The sequence below is a fragment of the Colletotrichum scovillei genome (assembly GCF_011075155.1).
Source record: "Colletotrichum scovillei strain TJNH1 chromosome Unknown Contig00013, whole genome shotgun sequence".
Taxonomy (NCBI): Eukaryota; Fungi; Ascomycota; class Sordariomycetes; order Glomerellales; family Glomerellaceae; genus Colletotrichum; species Colletotrichum scovillei.
This window is the reverse complement of record NW_023336271.1, coordinates 582723-602639: the sequence shown is the minus strand read 5'-3', so window position 1 is coordinate 602639 and position 19917 is coordinate 582723. Positions and strand designations below refer to the sequence as shown.

Sequence of the window (19917 nt, the reverse complement as noted above, 5' to 3'; positions counted from 1 at the left end):
CCCAGATGTGAGCACCGTCAAAACTTTGAACTGAAGGCCGATTCAGCCGCGCCTCATCCACAACCAGTCTGAACGAGACAAACCAAGCAACTGCACCCAAGGTAGGTTGCTGAAGATGTGTGCTTTAGGCTAGCCCTCTCTTCCATGGTCAGAATGCACCACTGCATTATCATGTAAGCTTAGATGCGTCAGCATCACTACTTCTAATGCGCAGGATCCCGAAATATCGCACCTCATCCAACACCACAGCCCCTCGAGGGATCTGCCGTAAGCAGTTCGTCCGCCGTCATTTGTGCAGTCATCCTCGACGGTGTAGGTAAGCTGCTCTTCCCATTATCGGGCAGCACACTACCATAGCATACCTAGGTACGGCGGCATCTCCTGTACGTGTCTACTGGACTGGTAGGGCTGAAGAGCCTCTGAGCTCATCCACGAATCTGTCCAGGTAATACGGAGTACGGACGCCAAAATCTTTCCTCGGCCCGCCTAGTGCTTTTCAATCTTGGTGTGATTGCCAAGGCCCAAGTAGCTGCTGCCGCCGCCAAAGACGCTAGCTTGCGCGTAGCCGACATCCCGAATCCATTTCGCTTAGGCACCTCGACCTCTCGAGTTGTCTTCAACGGCGTCTACGGCTCCATCCTCATCTGGCCGTCTTGCCGTTGTCCTGCACTTTGCACCTGCATTGGCTGGCAACTGCATGGAATCTAATCTTCTATGTGCATCTTGTAGCTGTGGAATCAATCAAACCAAAGACACGCTTAAATGCTCCTCCTGTCTCTACCTTTCTTTCTCTAATAATGCAGCATAATCACTTCGGCAGCGCGGCAAGCTGTTCTCAATGGCCTACCCACCCCTCTCGCCCCTGTTCTGACGCCTTACCATGATCGCGATGATCGTCAACGACAAGTCCTTATTTGGCCGCAGCCAGTCGGATTCCTGCTGCAACGCGTACCGCCGCCCCCAAGTCGTGTTTCGCGGCGCGTCGCCGACCGTTTGCCCTCGCCTTTTGGCTCCAATCTTCTCTCCACCTTGATCGCAATCCACGGTCCTTCTATGCTTTGGGGTCGACATCGGGGAAGACGTGCTTCAAAAAGTTGGTCGAAAACCGTGTGCACTGCTCATAGGCCTTCGCAAAACCCTCATCGCCACCATAGTATGGATCGTTCACCACCTCCGACCTCGGTCCTCCTGAAAACTCGCCAAAGAGCATCACCTTGGCCTTTGAATCGGTGTGGCCTCGTTGTTGTAGGTTTTGAAGGTCTCGTAGGTTGGATCGGTCCATGGCGAAGACGTAGTCGAACTTGTTAAAGTCTGAGGGCGACACCTGCACATTGTGGAAGCGTGACGGTCAGCAAGTCTGTTCTCTCTTCAGATCCGCCCGGGCGCACCCTGTGAGAGAGGGAGCACCATCGTACCTTGCGACCAGCGTGGTAGTAATCCGTTATGCCGTGGTCTTCGAGCGTCGCCATGGTTCTGTCATCGGGAGGATCGCCGACATGGTAGGCCGCTATTGTTGCGCAAAAGACCGCGTCAGCTTTGCTTTGCGCACAAGAATTGGTAGAGGAATTGGGTTCATCATGACGTATCCGCCATATTTCGTACCTGTGCCGCAGGAATCCACCTTTGAGATGAGGCCCTTGTACTGAGGCTTTTGCGCAAAGTTGCGAAACACGCCTTCTGCCATTGTTGAGCGGCAAATGTTGCCGAGGCAGACAAAGAGGACTGATACCGGTTGTTCCGTCATGATTTCTCCGTAGTTGTCTGGGGGGAGTGTGATGTGAAGGAGAGTGGAAGTTGTCGCGCCTTTAGCCAAGGTGGACTTTGTTCAGGTCCGACTGCCCCGCGGCCGCCAATCTGGGATGGAGGGGCACTGGCGTACCTACCGTGTCTGAGTAATCAGATCTCGCACGGCAGGTACTGTAGGTGGGTCCGCCATTTCGTCACCGACTTCTTCGCGGAGCCAGCGATTCCGTCTTATCATCAACCACCTTGCCCATCCCGACTTACATATACATCGCTCGCTACCAGATTTCGCATGCTTTGCGATTCGTCTCTAGCCAACTTAACTTTGCACTTGTCTGCAAGTAAGACTGAAAGAGCCTGGCAGCTCGCCGTCAACCAACTTTATGCTTTCTGAGCCCCAGTACGAGACAATCCGATGTTACCCACGCGAAGCTGGGCAAGAATCGTGGCACCACTGGGGAAGGTTTTCCCATTTCACAAATCGAAGTGGCTCTGTGCCTCGATAGCTGTGCCGAGGAAACAAAGTTGGGATGGCTCCAATTCGAGAGCCAAAATCTCCAGTCTACGGTCGAGCAACAAGGCGGGCGCCCGCTTCGGCCGTGCACCCGTCTCAGTCATTGACTTCGAATTATCGTCCAGCATGCGTGGCTGCAATCGACTTTGAGAACGGTGACCACCTCAAGTGGACGTCGATGATAGAGGTGAACCTCCACGGCCGCTGTGAGGGCGATTTGCGAGGAACGAATCAACATGCCACGTGCTAACGGCTTCGGATTCGATACCTGATCTCGCCGCCAATCTTCTGCCCGGCACTCCGTTTGCATTCCTATGCTCTACAATCGCTGAGCAACCCACCGGGTCGGGCGCCTGCCAAGCTCACGAAAGATTTCAAACTGCTACTCGGATTAGGGCAAGTTAGTAACGGGAACGGGAGTGTATGGAGCAACGATCAGCTTGAGACTGTCGCTACGGTTTGACACATGCCAATCCTCCTGAACATGAGGAGACTCGAGGCCCGGAACAACCAATTGCTTGCCCGTCTGGCATCATATCTCCGAGTAATGTGTTTCCTACAAGCGCACGGCAACGTGAGAGAATCCTCGTGGCGCCTCCCACTCGCCACCAGGATGAAGGCTTTTTCCAGCTGAAGGTCGAATGGCATTCTATTAGAAGAAGGAACTGCTCAAGGCAGACACCGCTTAGGCAAACACAATGAAGCTAGCGGCTCACAATGCGCGAATGTCTGCTAGAGTTAGACGTTCCATGTTGGTCGATTGGTGGATAAGAGTGTGCAACCAGAGTCTGCGAGGCTAACGAAAAGGATCAAGAAACCAATTTCGCATGGCCAATAGACCCGGAACGCACGGCCTCGGTCATCCGGTTGATAGCTACACCTTCGGGATCACCACGCCGGTTGTTCTTCACGTCTGATCATGCTTGACTCATGATCCCCCAATCTTACGTTTGTGGTCGATTGCATTTCTCTCCACCAAGGGCCGCTGCCCCGATAGCTGAAAAGTGCGACTGGACGAGATAATTCGCAGAGACTGGCAATCACTCGTCCGATATTCTGTTCGAGGCACGGGAGGGCACGGGAACACAGGCCACACACCATGCGAGAAGCGTCGGACGGCTAATGCAGGTGTTCTCAGTGCATTCCCTGCACACATAAATGGAGCACTTCGATTGGACAAGCGTCTGATCTTCCTCTTTCCGACCTGCAGGTGACAGGGGCCTGCGGGAAGCTTAGTTGATGCCGGATGAGCTTAACCAACTTCCCCTGAGCCTGCATTCCTCAGAGCGAAGACCCAGGTAACTGGTCGTCAACGTCATGTATCTGAGACCTTGAGGGCGCATTCGTCAGGAGAGATGAACAGTTACTCGGAAAAAGTCTAGACTTCAGCGTTTTCACAAGAGAGAATCTCAAACCTCAAGCTGGTCGGCTCGTCCAGCCTCCAGGGCCCTTGCCTGCGCTTCGGTTTCCGCGCGCAGACGTTTGCGGAAGATCGACCACAGCTCGGAACCGGAGGATGGAGGATAGATGCTATCGACTGACCCAGAATCCCCTCTAGCCGCCTTTGTTCACGGTCAGAGGGAAGACTAGCACCTGCGCCACGACTACTAGACAGCACTGCAAAACGAGCCAGTCCGAGCGGTGCATTTGATGAGAGCTCCAGCGGCTTCACGCCAAGTGAGGTGTGGCGGCCGATCATCTCTAGACTGACAGTAGACGTTCTGCCACAGAACGGATGACAAGGCTCGAGTGAGCAGCTGCCTGAGGGGTTTTGGCTCGCTCGGTTGAATGCCTCACCAATAATTCCCATCACTGTGCCATGATCCCCATCCGTCGTCTTGCCTGATCCGGGGTGCGAGACAGCTACGGCGCGCCGACGTAGACCGCGTCTTGGCTACGTTTGGAGCTCTCGGCGGTTTACCTCTATGAGCTTGTGCCATTCCGGCGACCGGTTGCTGTTGATGCCACAGTCTTGGCGTCTCATTCAATGCTCTTTAAAAGACCACTTCGTCCTCTCTCACAACCGGTCTGCTACTTTATTCTACTTTGCCTTTGCTCCTACCCGCCTTATCAGCCACTTCACCACACCTCGACACCCCAAACTTACTTCGACCCAACCTCGGCCTCCAAGGATCACAGCAAACCGCCAAGATGAAGTACACCATTGTCGTATCTATCCTCGCCGCCCTCGTGGCTGCCGACACCATCGATCAGCTTGTTGCCGAGATTCCCACTTGCGCGGTCACTTGCATCCGTGATGGTGCCCAGTCTGTCAACTGCGATATCACAGACTTTGCCTGCTCTTGCGGAAAGGTCGAGCAGCTCACAGCCAAGGTCGTGCCCTGCCTTGCTTCCTCCGGCTGCAGCTCGACAGATCAGGCCAGTATGTGTTCTCACAAAGCATGAGAAAGACGTTCAAGCTTTGAACAATAGAGCTAACACACTTCCAGCGGTACTCCAGCTCGCCTCTCAGATCTGCGCCCAGGTCGCCGCAGGAGGCACATCTTCCGGCACCGCCTCGGCTGGCTCCGTCACCGCTGCCGCGACTACGGCTTCCGGCACAACCACTTCTTCCCGCAGCGGCACCGCAACAGGGGCTGCGGTCACCACTACAACATCACCAGCCGCCGCCGGCCGAGCCCAGGTCGCTGGCTGGGCTGGAGCCATCGCCGCGGCCGCTGCGTTCGCTCTCTAAATTCACCTTTCTCACCTACCAGTTGTGGCTTTGATTTGAACAACATTTTTCACTTCATCCCTTGTAATTGATGTATCCAATGCAAGAGGAAAGATTGCGGACTGCGGAGTTTAGCGGGAAAAAGAGAAATAGCCAGCACACCTGACCATGGAAGTCTTGTTGTAGTTGTACGCGCATGCATATCTAGTTCTATCAGCTGATTAGTGGCAATGTAAACCTAAAAAAACATTTATATCCCAGATTGAATCATCTACAATCGCGTCTTTGCCTCCCTCTTTATCTTCATCCAATGTCAATACCGTCCAAGTCTATTGGGTATCACGAATCCCGCCATCTCCTCTCGTCTTATCCAAGTCCGAATTTGCCCAAGGCACTTCCGTCACCGCCATCCGCGCCGTCCAGCCAGCCATGCAGATCATCCATGGCAGCAAACTGCGCAGCATACCTCATCCCCTCGCGCCGCCTCTTCTCAACCATCTGCCAATCCCACGCGCCGTCGTCCGCGACATCACTCAAATCAACACTCTCGTCCCCGACACCGTTCTCGCCGCCCTGCCATCCGCCCTCGGTCGGCCTGTGCGGCAGCAGCTCGCTCGCCTCAAGCGCGACGGCCGGATGCACCGTCAACCGCCCAATCTTGAAGACGTACTTGCTCACGCCCGTGGCGTAAATCTTCTTCTCCCAGTCCGCGCTGTTGCTGCTCGCGTCGCCGCCGGTGTTCCTCCGGACCCGCGCGGTGCCGAACTTGGGATCAAGCCACTCGGTAGGACGCGCCGTGCCCTTGGGGACAAAGTGCGTGACGATGTACAGCCACTTGCGGTCCCACGAGAGGATGCGGGACCACATCTCGTAGGGGGCGTAGGCCGTGATCTCGCGGCGGAAGGAGCAGTGTACGGCGCCGAGCATGATGCCGAGCGGGCCGCGGGCTGGTTTCGAGGTCTTGGGGTCGAGGACGAGTTTTGTTGTCGCGTTGTGGGTGAGTTGGCGGAACCCGGGGCGGAGGAGGTAGGTGCAGAGGTGGGTGCGGGAGACGTCGAGGTCGGAGAAGTAGGTCGAGTTGGACTTGTGGATGTTGTAGTCTATCTCGGTGATGGGGGCGTGGGACTGGGAGATCATGGGGCGGAAGAGGGAGCGCGGGCCGAGGCGGGGGGATTTGCGGATGAAGAGGTGGTAGATTATTGCGTGCCATACTCGGTACTGTTTGTGGATGTGTCAGTCTTTTTTGGCTGTTCTTGTCTTCTGTCTGTAGACGTGAGAGAGAGAGGAGGGTTAACGTACGGTCCAGACAAAGGGCATGTTCTTGAGGTTCAGCAGGGCAAAGATGAGCATGAGGATGCGGCTGAATTTGCCCGGGCCGGTGAAGAAGCTGGCGAGTACGATGCGCCAGTGGATCTTGTAGGCGGCGTACGCCAGGCCGCTGGCGCCGGCGAGGCGGATGAGGCGGACGACGCGGACGGGGACGCGATCGAAGTCGGCCTCGGTGCGCGAGGCCTTTGCGATTGCGGACGCCATATTGTGTGTCTGTTTTGCTGGTGGTGTTTCTCCTGGGTAAGAGAGGCCCTTCAGGAGGCGGACGTCTTCTTATCCGCGACGACCGGTGCTGCCCGTCGCCGTCTGGTCGGAGAAGAAGACGGTGAAGATGGGACTATGCGCTGGCGGAGTGCGCCGAGGAGGAGGACGACGAGGACGAAGGCCCAGAGGGGGAGGGAACGGAGGTGGCACCAGAGGGTGGTTGAGCATTGGGCGAGGAGGGAGGTCGCCATGGGTTGGTGATGGGATTTAAATTTCGAAAGGAAATGTAAAGTACTCCGTACGGATATGGATTGCGCGCTTGTCTACCGGGTCCACGGAGCTCGTTTTGCGGGCCTCGCACCCACACCCCCGGTCGCTTTGGTTGGGATCGTTTGTTGGTGTTGTTGGGGTCGGAGCGCGAGGGCAAATTATCGTCGATTGGCAGCGATAAGTGACGGAGGACCCCCACTCCCTAAACGGGGTTCGGTGCTTTTTTGTTAGTGCTTGGGTAGCAGGGTGCCTGTTTGCCCTGGCGTCACAGCGTGGGATGCGTGCTGCACTGTCATGGAAAGTCTGGGCGAAGCTGCTGGACCTCGGCTCAGCCTTTTAGGTTGTTCGTCACCCCCCCTGAAAAAGTTTCGATTCCATGAAATTTCTTCTAGAGCCAAGAGAGAAGCCTGACTGTAGTCGGCCTCGGTCGAATCAACAAGGTTCATGCCATCGGAGAGTCGGGCTGAATTGGCATTTGATTCCTGACTCGGATCCCTCGGTATTGAAGCTTCTTCACGCCCATCATCTACACTTTCTGAGAATCCAGACTTTGTCCACTGCGGCAGAGGTGCGAAGCCATGATATCATTGTCTAATTTGAAAGCGAAAAAATACTCATTTATCTAGGCAAAGGGCTCACCGTCGCAGTTCCTGCTACAGTATCCCGTCTCGTTCAGAGAGTGTCTACCTACCCACGCACGCGCTACCTTAAGGTGAGGATTCGTCGGCTCCGAGATTGCAAGACCCGGCCGGGGACATGTGGGGCAGTTGTCGGCGTCTAAGATGTCGATACTGCTGAACCCATTTGTGGCTTTGCGATCTTGTGCATTGCCCCATCCTGCCTATACATGCTAGACGCCTATACATGACGATAGCACATCGCATAATACTCAGAAAACACCAATTCGGATACTGAAAATTGTTATCCTACAGCCTTTCTGCAAGAGAAAAAAGCAAGTTCATGTAAGTATGTGACGCGCTTCGGCCCTTGTATGAGTGGAACACCGGTACAGGTCGAGAGATTGCAAAGTAAACTCACTATGTAATTACATTCCATTATGCCAACTATGATCTAACCTTTCTTTTCATGTTTCACCACTGATGCAGTGATGTGCGGACCCGTCAACTCCGCAAGGGTTCGGGTTGGGAACATCAACGAATCGGACTTCCTTCACTGCAATTTTAAGCCATAAGATGGGTGCAGAAAAGAGCTACAGAAGCCTAACAACGAGGCTGTATGCCCTCCCGCGAGGCATGATGGCCACCCCATTGGCATGTACAGCAGAGTCTGTGAGCTTTTCTGAATTGTGAATGCTCTTAGATCATAGAATCTAGGGTCTGAGACTTCGCATGCTTCACCAACATATAACACCGCCACGTCAAGCTCTCTAAGTCGCTGGTCTGAGCGTGCCCGGGGGCAAAGATATGCACAAATGAGTGGATTTCATCAAGTTGATGGCCTGGGTTGGTCATCGTAAACCCAACGCCATCATCTGACTTGAAGCTTAAAGCCAGCAGCACCACTGAGGGGTTTTTGAGGCAAGTGGTGTGAACTCGAAGTCTGTTTGGGAGTCTAGAGTTCAATCCTTCTAACACTTATGTAAGATCACACGGTGCCTGGCCGCTGCGACATTGGGAGTCTAGAGTTCAATCCTTCTAACACTTATGTAAGATCACACGGTGCCTGGCCGCTGCGACATCGATTTAAATAAGTGTACGATACCAATGAAGCCCAAGGGTCGATTTGAATGCATCAAAGACTAGCAGGAACTATTCCCAAGACATCTCACAGGCTCGTCCCAACAAGTGGTATGCCCGACTGACCCCTTGCCCGCCTGTCAGAACAATCCCATCCTCTCTCTCGCCCCATTACCATCCTCAACTTAAGCAAAGCCAGTAGCGATAACCCAGCTCACATCCGCGTTGAAGGAAGTAGCAGAGTCAAAAGTGTGAACACCACCGTTCCTCGCAGCATATCCCAGGTTGTTGTAGTGGCGGAAGTAGGTGGTAGGGTAGCTCCACGCGCGGAACGAGCTGCCGGTGCCGCTGATACCAGACTGCGTGCAAAAGGTAGCATCCTCCTTGAACTGCTTGCTGCCGTCGTTGGCGTTGACGGCCAGCTCAAAGTTGTAGTGGCGGATGAAGCTGCCGGGCGTGTCCTTGGACTCGAACGAGTAGCACCCGCTGTTGCCGAGACCGGTGCGGACGGTCCAGCTGGCCTGCTGCTTGAGAGCCGTGGTGCTGGACGAGGTAACAACCTGGGTGTTGACGGTCGAGCCGGTGTGTGCGAGGTAGCGGTCTGTGTAGCCGGAGGTCGTGGCGCGCAGGGAGATGGAGTTGCCGACGGTGAGGGCGGTGCCGCTGTTCAGGGAAGTGGTGGCGTACTTGGCCGCGACAATGTTGGCCTGGACAGAGTTCTCCGTCGCGTCGGAGGGGTATCCGGAGGTCATGACACCCTCGTAGAAGGTGCCCTGCCCGCTAACGCTGTTGTCACCGCCGATGCCGAGGATGATGGCGCCCTCCTTGCTCATGGGGTTGTATCCCGACGCGTTGGGCCGCACGCCGCTGTAGTACGTGGTCAAGCCTCCTGAGGCGGCGTTGGCGCCGCGGAGAGCCCAGAGGTTGGGACCTCCCTTCACGACGGCGGTGAAGAAGCGATTCGTGATGGTCGGGTCACCCGGGTTGTTGGCGGGGCTGACGCCGGAGAAGAGGCCGTTCTCGAGATCGGCCATCAACCAGGGTCCGCTGCCGGCACCCGAGCCCCAGCCGGTGTTGTCGCCAAAGTAGATGGCCTCCATGTGGCCGTTGCCCGTGTCGGTGCTGCTAGTCTCGGCGTTGCCGTAGTCGAAGCAGCAGCCGCCGTTGTAGTGGGTGCCGTCGAGGACGGCGTACATGCCCTCAGCCACATCTCCGATGGCGGTGCCGACGGCGGCGTTGTTACGGTAGCCCGTGCCGGGGGAGACGAAGACGCCGTAGGCCTTTTGGCCATTGAGGGTGACGGGGGCGCCAATGGCGCTGGCGAGGTTGTCGTTGCCGTTGACATCGGGGCCGCTGAAGGCGCCACCGGGGGCTTGGGTTAGGTGGTTGCCCTTGCCGGACTGGTCGTAGATGACGGAGATGAGGCAGGTCGTTCCGGAGCAGAAGGTGTCCTGAGCGGCCGCATTGGCGACGCCGCCGGCGGAAAGGGGCGCGATGTTGGTTGTGGCACCATCGGAGCCGCGCTTCACCTGGTAGAGGGAGCCGGTGTAGGCGCTGTAGAGGGCGCGAGTGGTGCTGTGGGCGGCGATGCAGGGGTTGCCGCCAGAGGCGTAGATGTCGCAGGGACCGGCGGAGACGAGGGAGCCTGTGGCCACAAGGGCGAGGCCGAGGGCGTAGCCGCGCTCGCGAACTGGCTTGGACAACATGGCGAAGGAGGAGGGACGACCTTGAATTTGCTGACGGAGAACGAGAGGGGAGTTGTCACTGACGAGGTGAATGCCTGTGAGATCCTGGGGAGACAATTCTCATGATCCGACAAGTCGGGGGCCATCGTGTGTCTTTTAAACACCGTGAGGTGCTTCACGATGGCACGTTCCTTGTGATCCATCTTCATCTCATTTCGTTGACAATGTCTGTGATACTGGATGAAGGGTCGCACGAGAACCCCAAGCGCTAAGAATTCCCTCCAATGAGCAGAGAGCGCATGTCAAATGCCGCGCTATTACGACCTTCCGAACTGGTGTTATACGTGCGCTTCGAGTCGTAGTGGGATTCGATGGCATGCGTCTGGGTCGTTTCTCCGATGAAGACTCTGGTGCTGGCGGGCAGCGGGGAGGGTGGCCAGATTGGTTCTAGAGTGCGGGGGAAGAGTGCGGATGACCGGCACTGGAGAGTGGTAAGTCTGGAAATGAAGCGATGGACCGATGGAGAGGCATATGGTGCGGCTGTCCGGTAAAGGTCAGAGCGACATCTCTTCTCCCACGTCCTGCGCAGTATACGCAGTACGTCAGGGGAGGGGGCTTGATGGAATCGTGGTATAATCGGAGCTAGTAAAGGTAAGCATTTGCCCAGTCACCTTAGTTGCGGGACATCGATAACCTCCCCGGAACGCCCGACCTGCTTTAGCCTCTGATCTTGGCTTTTGCTTGGCTGTTGCGTCCCGCTCCGCGTCCTCCACACGCGCCTCGGCATCAGGTACCAAGCCTTCAACTGCCATTCATCTTTGCGGTAGTCGTTTTGAAGGTCCAGATGTCATCCATGGCCCTGGTTTCCCCATCATGTTGCCAAGTTGATGCCAAGTTGATGCCAAGTGAGTAGGTCAATGTGCCCCAGAAACTCGTAAAGCCTTGGCTTTGGGGAAAGAAGAAAGGCCGCGCGGACAAACCCCAGAACCCCAGATGCGACCCCAGACTCGGAGACAGGGGTGGAAAAAGACAAGACGAACCATTTTACCCCGCCGTCGGCCCGTATTCTGGGCCGGGGTTAGGTTCACGTGAGCTCCCTCCCTTGTATGTTTAGCTCACGCTACCTGACGTGTCTAACCTTGAAGCATCTGAAAGTTGGAGCGTTTATTTCACGAACCAAGGAACCCCTCGGTGTTTCCAGCGTGTCCTTGACGCACCAAGGAGGCTTGTTAATAAGCGCTTCCTGGAGAAGCGCAACGGTTCCAAGCGAGCCAACGAATGATCAGCTTTTTGCGACTTGGGGTGGCAAATCATGAAGCTATTGACCTCCCTTGCGTCAACGGCTTTCTCAGTAGGATTGACGGACGGTTTCTAGTAGTGGAGAAGGATCATTTAGACTGATCCCCATGCTCACGTCCCGGCGCCATGGCGCGAATGCCGAGGGGCTCTTTACCCCGCGTCCATTAAGCTATCCAATAACCTCACATCGCAACTTTGATTAGGTACTAGACTACGTAGCCGCTGCTGTCCTCATGTCTCACCATTGAGCAGCATCATTCAGAATTCTTGCTGCCTAGTGACAAATTGGCAATCACAGAAAGCAATGCAAACGTTTGGATTCAAGCGTGAGATCGGCAAGAGAAGCACGACGGAGTATCATGGGACGAGGCCAGTGATGCCACGCGCTGAGCCATGCCTGCGCTGATCTCCCGTCCGAATGTTCTTGGCAGGAGCCGAGCCAATCATGGATGCATTGAGAAGAGTTCGACAGCTGAGATCCAGCAAAGCGTTGGCGAGACCACCCTTTCGACATTTTATTGAACCAGGGACCCGGGAAGGGTCGAAAAGATTGGCTTGGACAAGCGCTCCATCTCAAGTCTGTAGCATTGCCATCCGCAGTGGGTACAGGATGCAGGTCGCATCAGAATACTATTGAATAACCAGTCACCAGGAACACGTACCGCACAGGGGACAGGTTCTAGTGTCGCTTAGCAGACATTGAAGTCATAGAAGATTTCCTTCAATGGTCTAGGTTCTATCATAGTCTTCGGGCCAGACCTCTCGATCCCTTGGGGTAAAGCTACTGAATCATGCTGCTCTTGACAAGAGTTCATACGCTTACCCGCCTCTATGGATGCTCTCTATCGGTTTATCGCCCCTGACCCTTGACCCCATATCTCAGAACGTAGTCCAGCCCTGAGGTCTCTTCGCCCGTGCCTCTCCGTACCTCAACCAAAACGCCGCCGACTCCACCGAAGCCATCCAACACAGGGCCGTCAACATCTGTCTCCTACGTCCTGTCCTCCAGCTCTCATTCTGGAGAAGCCAGCGCTCGAACAGGCAACCAAAGCCTTGCACCATGAACACAGTCCACAGGCCCACAGCCTGTACCCACGCATACTCGTCCAGTGTCAAGACGACCCCACACCAGGCATGCCAAACTCCGCTGAGACTAAAAGCCGCGAGTACACCGGCGGCCTTGCCAGTATTTTTCCCAAATAGACGTGTGAAGAGGGCTCTGGCGGGAACGTACCCTAGGTGTTGAAGGAATGGCTGTGCCCCGTGGTGCCAATGAATGGCCCAGAAGCTGGAGAAACTGTCTGCTGCCCACGGCTGGAAGAAGAGCTTGTTGGGGCAGTGGGGATGGAATATGAAGTGAATGCCCTCTAGTCCATGTTGGATAGCAAGCAGGCCACACATGATCTTGAGCTCCGTGATCGGAAAGAGATATGTCAGAGGGACGACAAGCAGCGGAACGTAAGTCCAGAACGCGCTTTTTGGGATGTTCTTTCGCTTCGACTCGTCCACAGCGATGTTGAAAGACGCATACCTAGTCTCCGACCCAAGCCGCCAGACATACGAAGCAACAGGTCTCCAGCTCGTCAGCCCGTAGACCACTTCCTCTTTCCCATCCCGTGGGACAGGAGGCTTTCTCACTCGCGCGCCTGTCAAGTCCCAGCACTTGCACGCGTAGAAAAATGTCGGTATGCGCAGGCAGACCTGGGCAATCACGTCGTCTGTCGGCATGAGCAGCGGGAGCGCCATGACGTAGGCGCCCGCCGCCAGGCCCGTCGCCCGCGTCACGAAGACTGCATGCTCTTTGGGGAAGAATCGAAAGGGCTCGAGGCCGCGGCCTTTCTTCCGTCCGATGCGGGCTTGGAGTCTCCAGTCTTCGATTGCGGTGAGAGCAAGGCCGGTGAGGGAGGTGAAGTAGAGGACGATGCTGGTGGTGAGGTGAACGAGGAACGATGTGGTCGGGTTGGTGATGAATTCGGAGTTGTATATGGAGCCAGCTGTCAAAATAGCCGATCCTAAGAAAATGACAATGTACCAAGCCAGCATGTCCCCCATCATGAAATTCCGGAGAAAAGAAATGAGCGAAAGTGCCGTATGAAGTTGAAGATCCCGTTCTGGTCACATCAATGACGCGGGTCTCGTCAAGTAAATAACAGGTGGCTAAGTGCGTTGCTTTAGGCAGCCAGGTGTAAGCGCTAGCGACTATTGTGATATTAGTACACGCGTTAGAAGGATATACTCTCTACTACGATATCTAGCAAGGATGAAGGCGGTACTTTGAACAGGCCAGAGGTTCCACAACATTGTACCTGGCGGAGCATTGGATGTTAGGATGAGGAGGTAGCGAGGAAGTTAAATATCTACATGGGTGTAGCCGAGTTCTGGTGTGACTTAGTACAAGAATTTTGGTGTCTATCGAACATTCTGGCATGAGCTTTTTTGACGAGCTGTTCAAGTTCCATGGATTTACTTAACGTTAAGTTCAGTTTCGACTTTTAGCGGAACCAAGCTCTCGAGAATTTAACTTCACAAAACACTTATCAAGATAGTTTTCGTATGGTAGATCAGTGGATTCAAGATTGATAAGGGACGGGCAGTTTTACACGTCTCAACGGCTGAGCCCTATCTCATCTACCGTAGAATAGCGTCACTAAAATGATACTTGTATATATTCAGAGTAGGGACAAAGGAAACGTTTATACGAGCCTACTCCTGCCATATCCTTACTTAAAAACAATGCAAGGAAGTTAGAGAACATATGGAGATTGTTAAACATACGCCATTCCACAGTTAATGGGATAAGTAGCATTTCGTGTGGAATTACTAGCACGCACTGAAAAAGCAGAATGGCTTAATGCAGTATAACTGAGTTATCTTAGTCCTTGGGACTCGACCATAAACAACAGAAGAGGACTGGTTTAGTTCACCTTCACGTCTTTGGAGCACCATCACTAGAGTTGTGGTTTTTGTTCTTTTCTGCCACAGCTGGGATTTCATTTTTTTGGTCCAATACCACACACAACCTGATACATTCAGTTTACGAACATACTTCCATTGTCATGAGAATGCGTTCGGCAGAATTACACTTTTGGAGAGCGAAGCATATACCGAAACGTATATGTCCCCCAGCCAAGTTCACCGCCTGTCCCTACCGGTGCCCACTCGGCAAGATCATAGTCACTCTTCCCAACCTCTTGAAACCCAGCCTTTTCGTAAAGCCTGTAACTTGAGGGGGATGCATGGATCCAACATGCAAGACTCTGCGACTTTATTTCCTCAAGTCCATGCTGAACCAACCTGGTCCCGATACCCCGGCCTTGGGACTCAGGATGCGTCGCCAAGGCTTGCAGAACCATGTACTCGGACCCTCCCATGTGTCGAGATTCCCATGAAGTCATCTCTTTATGCATGATCTCACCCAACACTCGCGCAGGGTCTTGAGGAGCATCATCGGCAGGGCGTGCTTTCTCCTCGCGATGGTTTGGATCAGAGGGTGCCTCAGAGGACTTGTTCTCCTCCGGGTTCTTGCGTTCCAGTTCCTTCGCAACCCAACACGACCAGCCGAGGATGTTTCCATTCCCCTCGAACGCTTTGAAGATCTTGGTAGTAGAGGGGTTCGATAGCCAGTGAAGGATCGACTTGCGCATAAGGTTTTGATGGGCGCCTTCTTCACGACCCAGAAGCATTAAATTCGAAAACCGGTCGGATCTGAACGCGGCAGTGTGGATCGCGACAAGGTCATCGATGTCACTGGGTTCCACCGCACATATTGATACGTTGTATTGGGGTTCTTTAGAATCTTGATCGCTCATGGTGGTAAAGACTCTGTGCTCCAGTGGTAAGAGAAACTTAGCGAGGGTAGTATCCAGTATGTACAATCCACAGTCGAATTCAAAGGCGTGCAGTTGGAAAAAAGAAGGTCAAGATGCGGGGTAGCTGTGCAGTAGGCAGCAGGCTCAACGCGAAGTACCCCAGTCGCATAAGCCCTGAGGTAGAATTATGCCATTCAGATTTACAACCAATGTACCTACCTATTTGTTGATAAATGTAAGATTCAAAGTCCTCTCTGACGCCCATCCTATGCCCGCACTCGCAGACCATTCAGCACAGTCTGAAATCTGAGGATCATCAACAATGCATTCATTGTAGCCCTTGAACTTCTAACCTTTTTTCAAGCAATCATTTTGTGGAACTTATGACAGCTTTACAGGGCCTTCGGAGTTGACGCAGACCTAATCGGATAAGCTCGCTGGGTGGTTCAGGTATATTCTGATATGCCAACGTACTCTGCACTCGACTTCTTTCACTCTCGAGCTAGTGATAGCAGCAAATGCCACTGAAAATTCAGCTAGATCGAAGAGAGATGCTTCAAGGCATAAGAGAGGATTTCCCGTAGTACTGAACTATTCATCTCTCGGTGGGTTGAGGGGAAGAGTGATCGCAGCAAGCGAATTGCAACGAGACGAAACAAGAGCCTTTCTGTTCACTGGAAATATGAAATCCCATTTGACTTCATGAAGGGTCCGGCTTCTATTTGCACCACTGCCATTGATTTCCTGTTTTCAGTTTGCAACTTTGCACAAGGTTTGGTGCTAGGTCATCGGGCCGACATGACCATCAATAACTAAAGTCAGAACGCTTGGCAAAATTTGTCACTGTCAAAACCAGCCCACCGGGAGTGTCGTGCAGTCGTGACAGTGGTGGTAAGTTCCGCGAAATGTCCAAGCCTAACAGGGTCTGCAAGTCGACTCAACTTGACAACTAGAATAGTCTGACAATGGCACACGCTGCCAAGTCCTAGCCTCGCGCGACGTAATGACAGAAGCCAATTGTGATGTTCTCGAGGCTAAGGAGAACCATCAATCGTCAACTCCGACCTACCTAGAGAGGAGGCATCGAGAGAAGTCATCCATCCTCAGAAGGAGACTTGCTCAGATGATTAGTGAGCCGATAGGTCAAGTCCATCATCACTGCTGCCATCGGAAAACATATTTGAGGTTTGGCGTTACCTAATAGAGGGACTTGGTCTGTGAAAACAAAGGGGCTTGTGGGGTCATCGAGCATGAATGATGCAGAAGACCGAACCTTGAACTTGTTAATGTGCATTTGCCTCTGGGCTACTGCAGGAACCAGTAGCGTAAATTGATTCTCAAAAGATCTGGTGAATCCTGGTCGGACCATACGTTCATTGTTACACTGCACCGCAGAAAAAGGAGAAAAACTAGCAATGGTACCTGACCAAAATTGCCAAAAATATAGATAGCGTGGTGGCTTGCCATGCAACTACGATGAATGTGGTCTAGCTTCGGTCAACATCAACACAGCTGGCCAAGCTACCTTACTCGATGAAAGAAATCAGCTGCCATTGTGGCAGCTTTCACAGACCATTGAATCCGAGTCGTCATCCCGATTTCCGAGGGCTTCTGTTGCACGGTCGCTGACGCGTGTTCATCACTGGGACGACGACGGCCCGTCGAGCATCAAAGCCACAAGAAGACCCCGACTCTTGGCTTCGCTGGGCGCCATCGGCAGCCAGCTCGCCGTGCACGCTGACATGCTTGGCACGGATGCCAATACCTCGGATTTTGCACAAACAATGTTTACTTGCTGTCACTTACACGCGGGTAAACAACGAACATGGGCCTTCAGGTTGCGGCCGCAAGCCCAACACATGACCCTGAAGCTCAGCAACGCGCAGAGATAGTCGGCTGCAAAAAGCCGTTTTAGGCTTTTGAGTGTAGTTTATCGCCTTGACCGGTCAGAGTTACACGGAGTCTCATAGTCGAGAAGTGGATGTGTGCATAATCGTATCTGCACCGTTTAGGTAGAACGGGCGAGACTCACAAGTGACTCCACCCTCCCTCGCGGTTGATCTGATGATGCCCACCTTTGCACTCAGTCGGCCATTCTCCTCATAGAACCTCAGCTCACCTGAAAGATGCTAATTGATGCAGCGTCTGTCTAACGGCTAGCTAATGGGGTCATATCATGCTCGGTCGACCTAGACTAGGTCTAGCTTACAGGAACAAGGATCAAAGCGCTACAGGAGATCCCGAGTTACCCGCTCTGGCGTTTTCGGGACTAATTGGGACAAAGCCATCCATTTAGAGCCGCTTCACAGTTGGCTCGATCAATGAATCAGGGATAGGGCAACAAAGGAAAAGTTTCCAGATCCCAATAGAGCACCTCTTGAAACATTCCACTTTCTTTGTGGGATCGACATACCCGCTGCCCCAGACTGCCGTTACTCGCGAATCGCGAACGCAGTAAGCGGGACGGTGCTTCAGGAGAGTGACGATGTGGACCTCACTTACACTGGCCTTTCTCGACTCCGATCAAGTTGCCGACACTACGGATTGGACTGCACGGAGATCGGTCTCACCGTTCACTAAGAGCTCTGACCTCTGGCAACCTGAACTACGGATACGATGGACCACACTTCTGGGAGGTGCTCAGAGCTTGTACGAGGCGCCAGTCGGCCAACGGGTGCCGTAATACGCTCCAAAGAAGAAATGTCAGCTCAATGTGGTCTAAACCCGCGATGTCAAGATACGCCGCCACATATGATCGCAACAACAACAACTGTATATAACCAGCCCTCATGTCCAGGCTCATTTAGTTATTCTCTCCTCATCTCAGCAGCTTCGATCACTTCTCACCTTGAGCATCACATTCTCTTCTGAGCCAGAGTATCTCCTTCAACAACATTCATTCAAACTTTCTGCTTCCAGCTCAACGCGAGCCTCGTATCATCAACATGCGTTACTCCTTGAACATCATCGCCCTCGCGGCTCTCGCGTCGGCCGCGCCCACCACCACCGCGCCCATGGACTTCGATGCCATCATGGGTGCCGCTGCACCCACCCTGACTGGACCTCCTGCCCTGGCCACTGGCCAGACTGGCGTCTACGACGCGGCTGCTGCATCTCAATCTGCCGCCGCCGCTGTCACCGGCGTCGCTTCTGCCAGTGCCACTCAGTCCGTCGCGGCTCGTGGCCTCGACAAGCGCACTTTCTGCTTCTTTGGCTTCTGCTGGGGATCTCCCTCCACCACTTCGTCCGCCAAGACTACCTCGATCTGCACTACTTCCACCACTCCCGCTGCCGTCACCACTCCCAAGACGACCGCTCCTGTCACAACTACGGCCGTGACCACTGCCACTGCCGCTACCATCACCACTGCTCCCACCGCGCCTTCGACCTGCACCCCGGTCAGCTGGACCAACACCTTCGCGTTCACCACTGCTTCTGGTTGCGCTGAACCTTTCGAGGTTGGCACTTACTGCGGATTCATCAACCCTGAGGACCCTTGCGCTGTCCAGCCCGATGGATACGGTACTCAGGTCCAGCCCGACACCGTCGAGGCTTTCCAGTCTTTCGCCCAGTTCCACAAGGAGGCTCAGTCGGCCGCCAACCCCTCCGGATACGCCAACACCTTCAAGGACCTGAGCGCTGCTGTCAACGCCAACAGCTACCTCGGTCTCTACACCCTCAAGAGCTACGACGTCGCCGCCTGCGCTGCCAAGTGTGACGCCACCAACCTGTGCACCGGTATCAACATCTACGTCGAGCGTGACCCCTCCATCAACCCCTCCGGCTGCTCTTGCACCAACCCTGCCTCCATCTCCAACTACAAGTGCACTCTCTGGGGCTCCGGCGTCGACAAGGCTGCTGCTGTCAACACCGGCCAGACTCGTGATGGCTTCCAGGTCGTGATCACCGGCTCCAACGGCTACGAGAAGACCAACACCACCACTCCCACCACTCCCTCCGGCTGGACCAACCCCCAGGGCTGCGGCGGTGTCGTCCACTCCCACCCCAGCACCTGCATGGGACAGAAGTTCTTCCCCGGTCCGTTCGATGCCAGCCTCTGCGCTACCTACGCCGCTGCCCAGAACGCCCAGAACTCCAAGTCTGTCGGCCTCAGCTCCTGGGCCAGCTTCCTCGGCTACAGCCCTCTGAAGTGCAACTTCTTCAACGCCTTCATGGTCAAACAGAACGGTATTGCCAAGGGTACCTACTGCAGTCTCTTCACTCAGCAGTACAACCCCTCTGCTGCTTCTTACACTCCTTCTTTCTCCGCTGGATTCTCCTGGAGCATTGAGAGCTCCTGGTCCTTCTGCTCCAAATAAGCGGGTTTTTTGACAGATTCGCCTGCTATTCGCTCATTAATCTAGAATATGGTGTTGGTTGTAGACTTTGCATAGTCCGAATTGTTGGTCACTTCATTCGTTAATACTGTACATTTCAAGGTCATGGCAACTAGAGTGGGGGATTTCTATCACATATTTAATTTAATCAACTTTCGTTCTCTACATTCGTCTCATTCTTTCTCCGCAATATGCCACTATCTTTGGGAACATGCAAGACTCAGAAGCAAAAGCCCGTTCCATTTCTCACATCAAATTGAACTAATCTCATGCACCAAACTGAAAGTGTCACGTGTACGAGTCCCTTGGCACGGCCCTACATTACGTACTAGTAGATAAAGGCACAACACACTCTG

At 54.0% G+C, this 19917-nt stretch overlaps 7 protein-coding genes across 7 annotated transcripts; 2 read left to right on the top strand and 5 right to left on the bottom strand.

Moving 5' to 3' along the window:
* Window positions 1–690: 690 nt before the first annotated feature.
* On the bottom strand, window positions 691–2067 carry HER10_EVM0006123 (phosphotyrosine protein phosphatase). Its single transcript, XM_035475718.1, has 3 exons — window positions 1603–2067; window positions 1416–1507; window positions 691–1324 (listed from the first exon to the last, which is right to left on the bottom strand). The coding sequence occupies exons 1-3, from the start codon at window positions 1742–1744 to the stop codon at window positions 1052–1054; spliced, it is 507 nt and encodes a 168-aa protein (XP_035325917.1). The 5' UTR covers window positions 1745–2067; the 3' UTR covers window positions 691–1051.
* A 2341-nt stretch (window positions 2068–4408) lies between these two features.
* HER10_EVM0011461 (uncharacterized protein) lies at window positions 4409–4952 on the top strand (the record flags this gene model as incomplete). The annotated part of the gene is made up of 2 exons (XM_035480894.1): window positions 4409–4640; window positions 4708–4952. The coding sequence occupies 2 exons, from the start codon at window positions 4409–4411 to the stop codon at window positions 4950–4952; spliced, it is 477 nt and encodes a 158-aa protein (XP_035325974.1).
* A 345-nt stretch (window positions 4953–5297) lies between these two features.
* On the bottom strand, window positions 5298–6464 carry HER10_EVM0004990 (uncharacterized protein; the record flags this gene model as incomplete). Its single annotated transcript, XM_035474616.1, has 2 exons — window positions 5298–6149; window positions 6231–6464. The coding sequence occupies 2 exons, from the start codon at window positions 6462–6464 to the stop codon at window positions 5298–5300; spliced, it is 1086 nt and encodes a 361-aa protein (XP_035325901.1).
* Window positions 6465–8616: 2152 nt separating this feature from the next.
* On the bottom strand, window positions 8617–10137 carry HER10_EVM0001399 (alpha-L-arabinofuranosidase B; the record flags this gene model as incomplete). The annotated part of the gene is made up of 3 exons (XM_035471147.1): window positions 8617–8853; window positions 8941–9150; window positions 9295–10137. The coding sequence occupies 3 exons, from the start codon at window positions 10135–10137 to the stop codon at window positions 8617–8619; spliced, it is 1290 nt and encodes a 429-aa protein (XP_035325857.1).
* A 2157-nt stretch (window positions 10138–12294) lies between these two features.
* Window positions 12295–13467, bottom strand: HER10_EVM0004789 (uncharacterized protein; the record flags this gene model as incomplete). Its single annotated transcript, XM_035474422.1, has 1 exon — window positions 12295–13467. One exon carries the CDS (start codon window positions 13465–13467, stop codon window positions 12295–12297), a length of 1173 nt encoding a protein of 390 aa, XP_035325900.1.
* A 1025-nt stretch (window positions 13468–14492) lies between these two features.
* Window positions 14493–15224, bottom strand: HER10_EVM0004155 (acetyltransferase; the record flags this gene model as incomplete). The annotated part of the gene is made up of 1 exon (XM_035473807.1): window positions 14493–15224. One exon carries the CDS (start codon window positions 15222–15224, stop codon window positions 14493–14495), a length of 732 nt encoding a protein of 243 aa, XP_035325887.1.
* A 2945-nt stretch (window positions 15225–18169) lies between these two features.
* HER10_EVM0008378 (uncharacterized protein) lies at window positions 18170–19543 on the top strand (the record flags this gene model as incomplete). The annotated part of the gene is made up of 1 exon (XM_035477903.1): window positions 18170–19543. The coding sequence occupies one exon, from the start codon at window positions 18170–18172 to the stop codon at window positions 19541–19543; it is 1374 nt and encodes a 457-aa protein (XP_035325940.1).
* Window positions 19544–19917: the final 374 nt, after the last annotated feature.

Bases quoted from the DNA above. Each gene is read 5' to 3' on its own strand.
- HER10_EVM0006123 (XM_035475718.1), bottom strand. From the start codon at position 1,744: ATGACGGAACAACCGGTATCAGTCCTCTTTGTCTGCCTCGGCAACATT. The intron at 1,508-1,602 runs GTACGAAATATG...GCGCAACAATAG, and splicing joins GGTGGATTCCTGCGGCACAG to CGGCCTACCATGTCGGCGAT. The intron at 1,325-1,415 runs GTACGATGGTGC...CACAATGTGCAG, and splicing joins ACTACCACGCTGGTCGCAAG to GTGTCGCCCTCAGACTTTAA.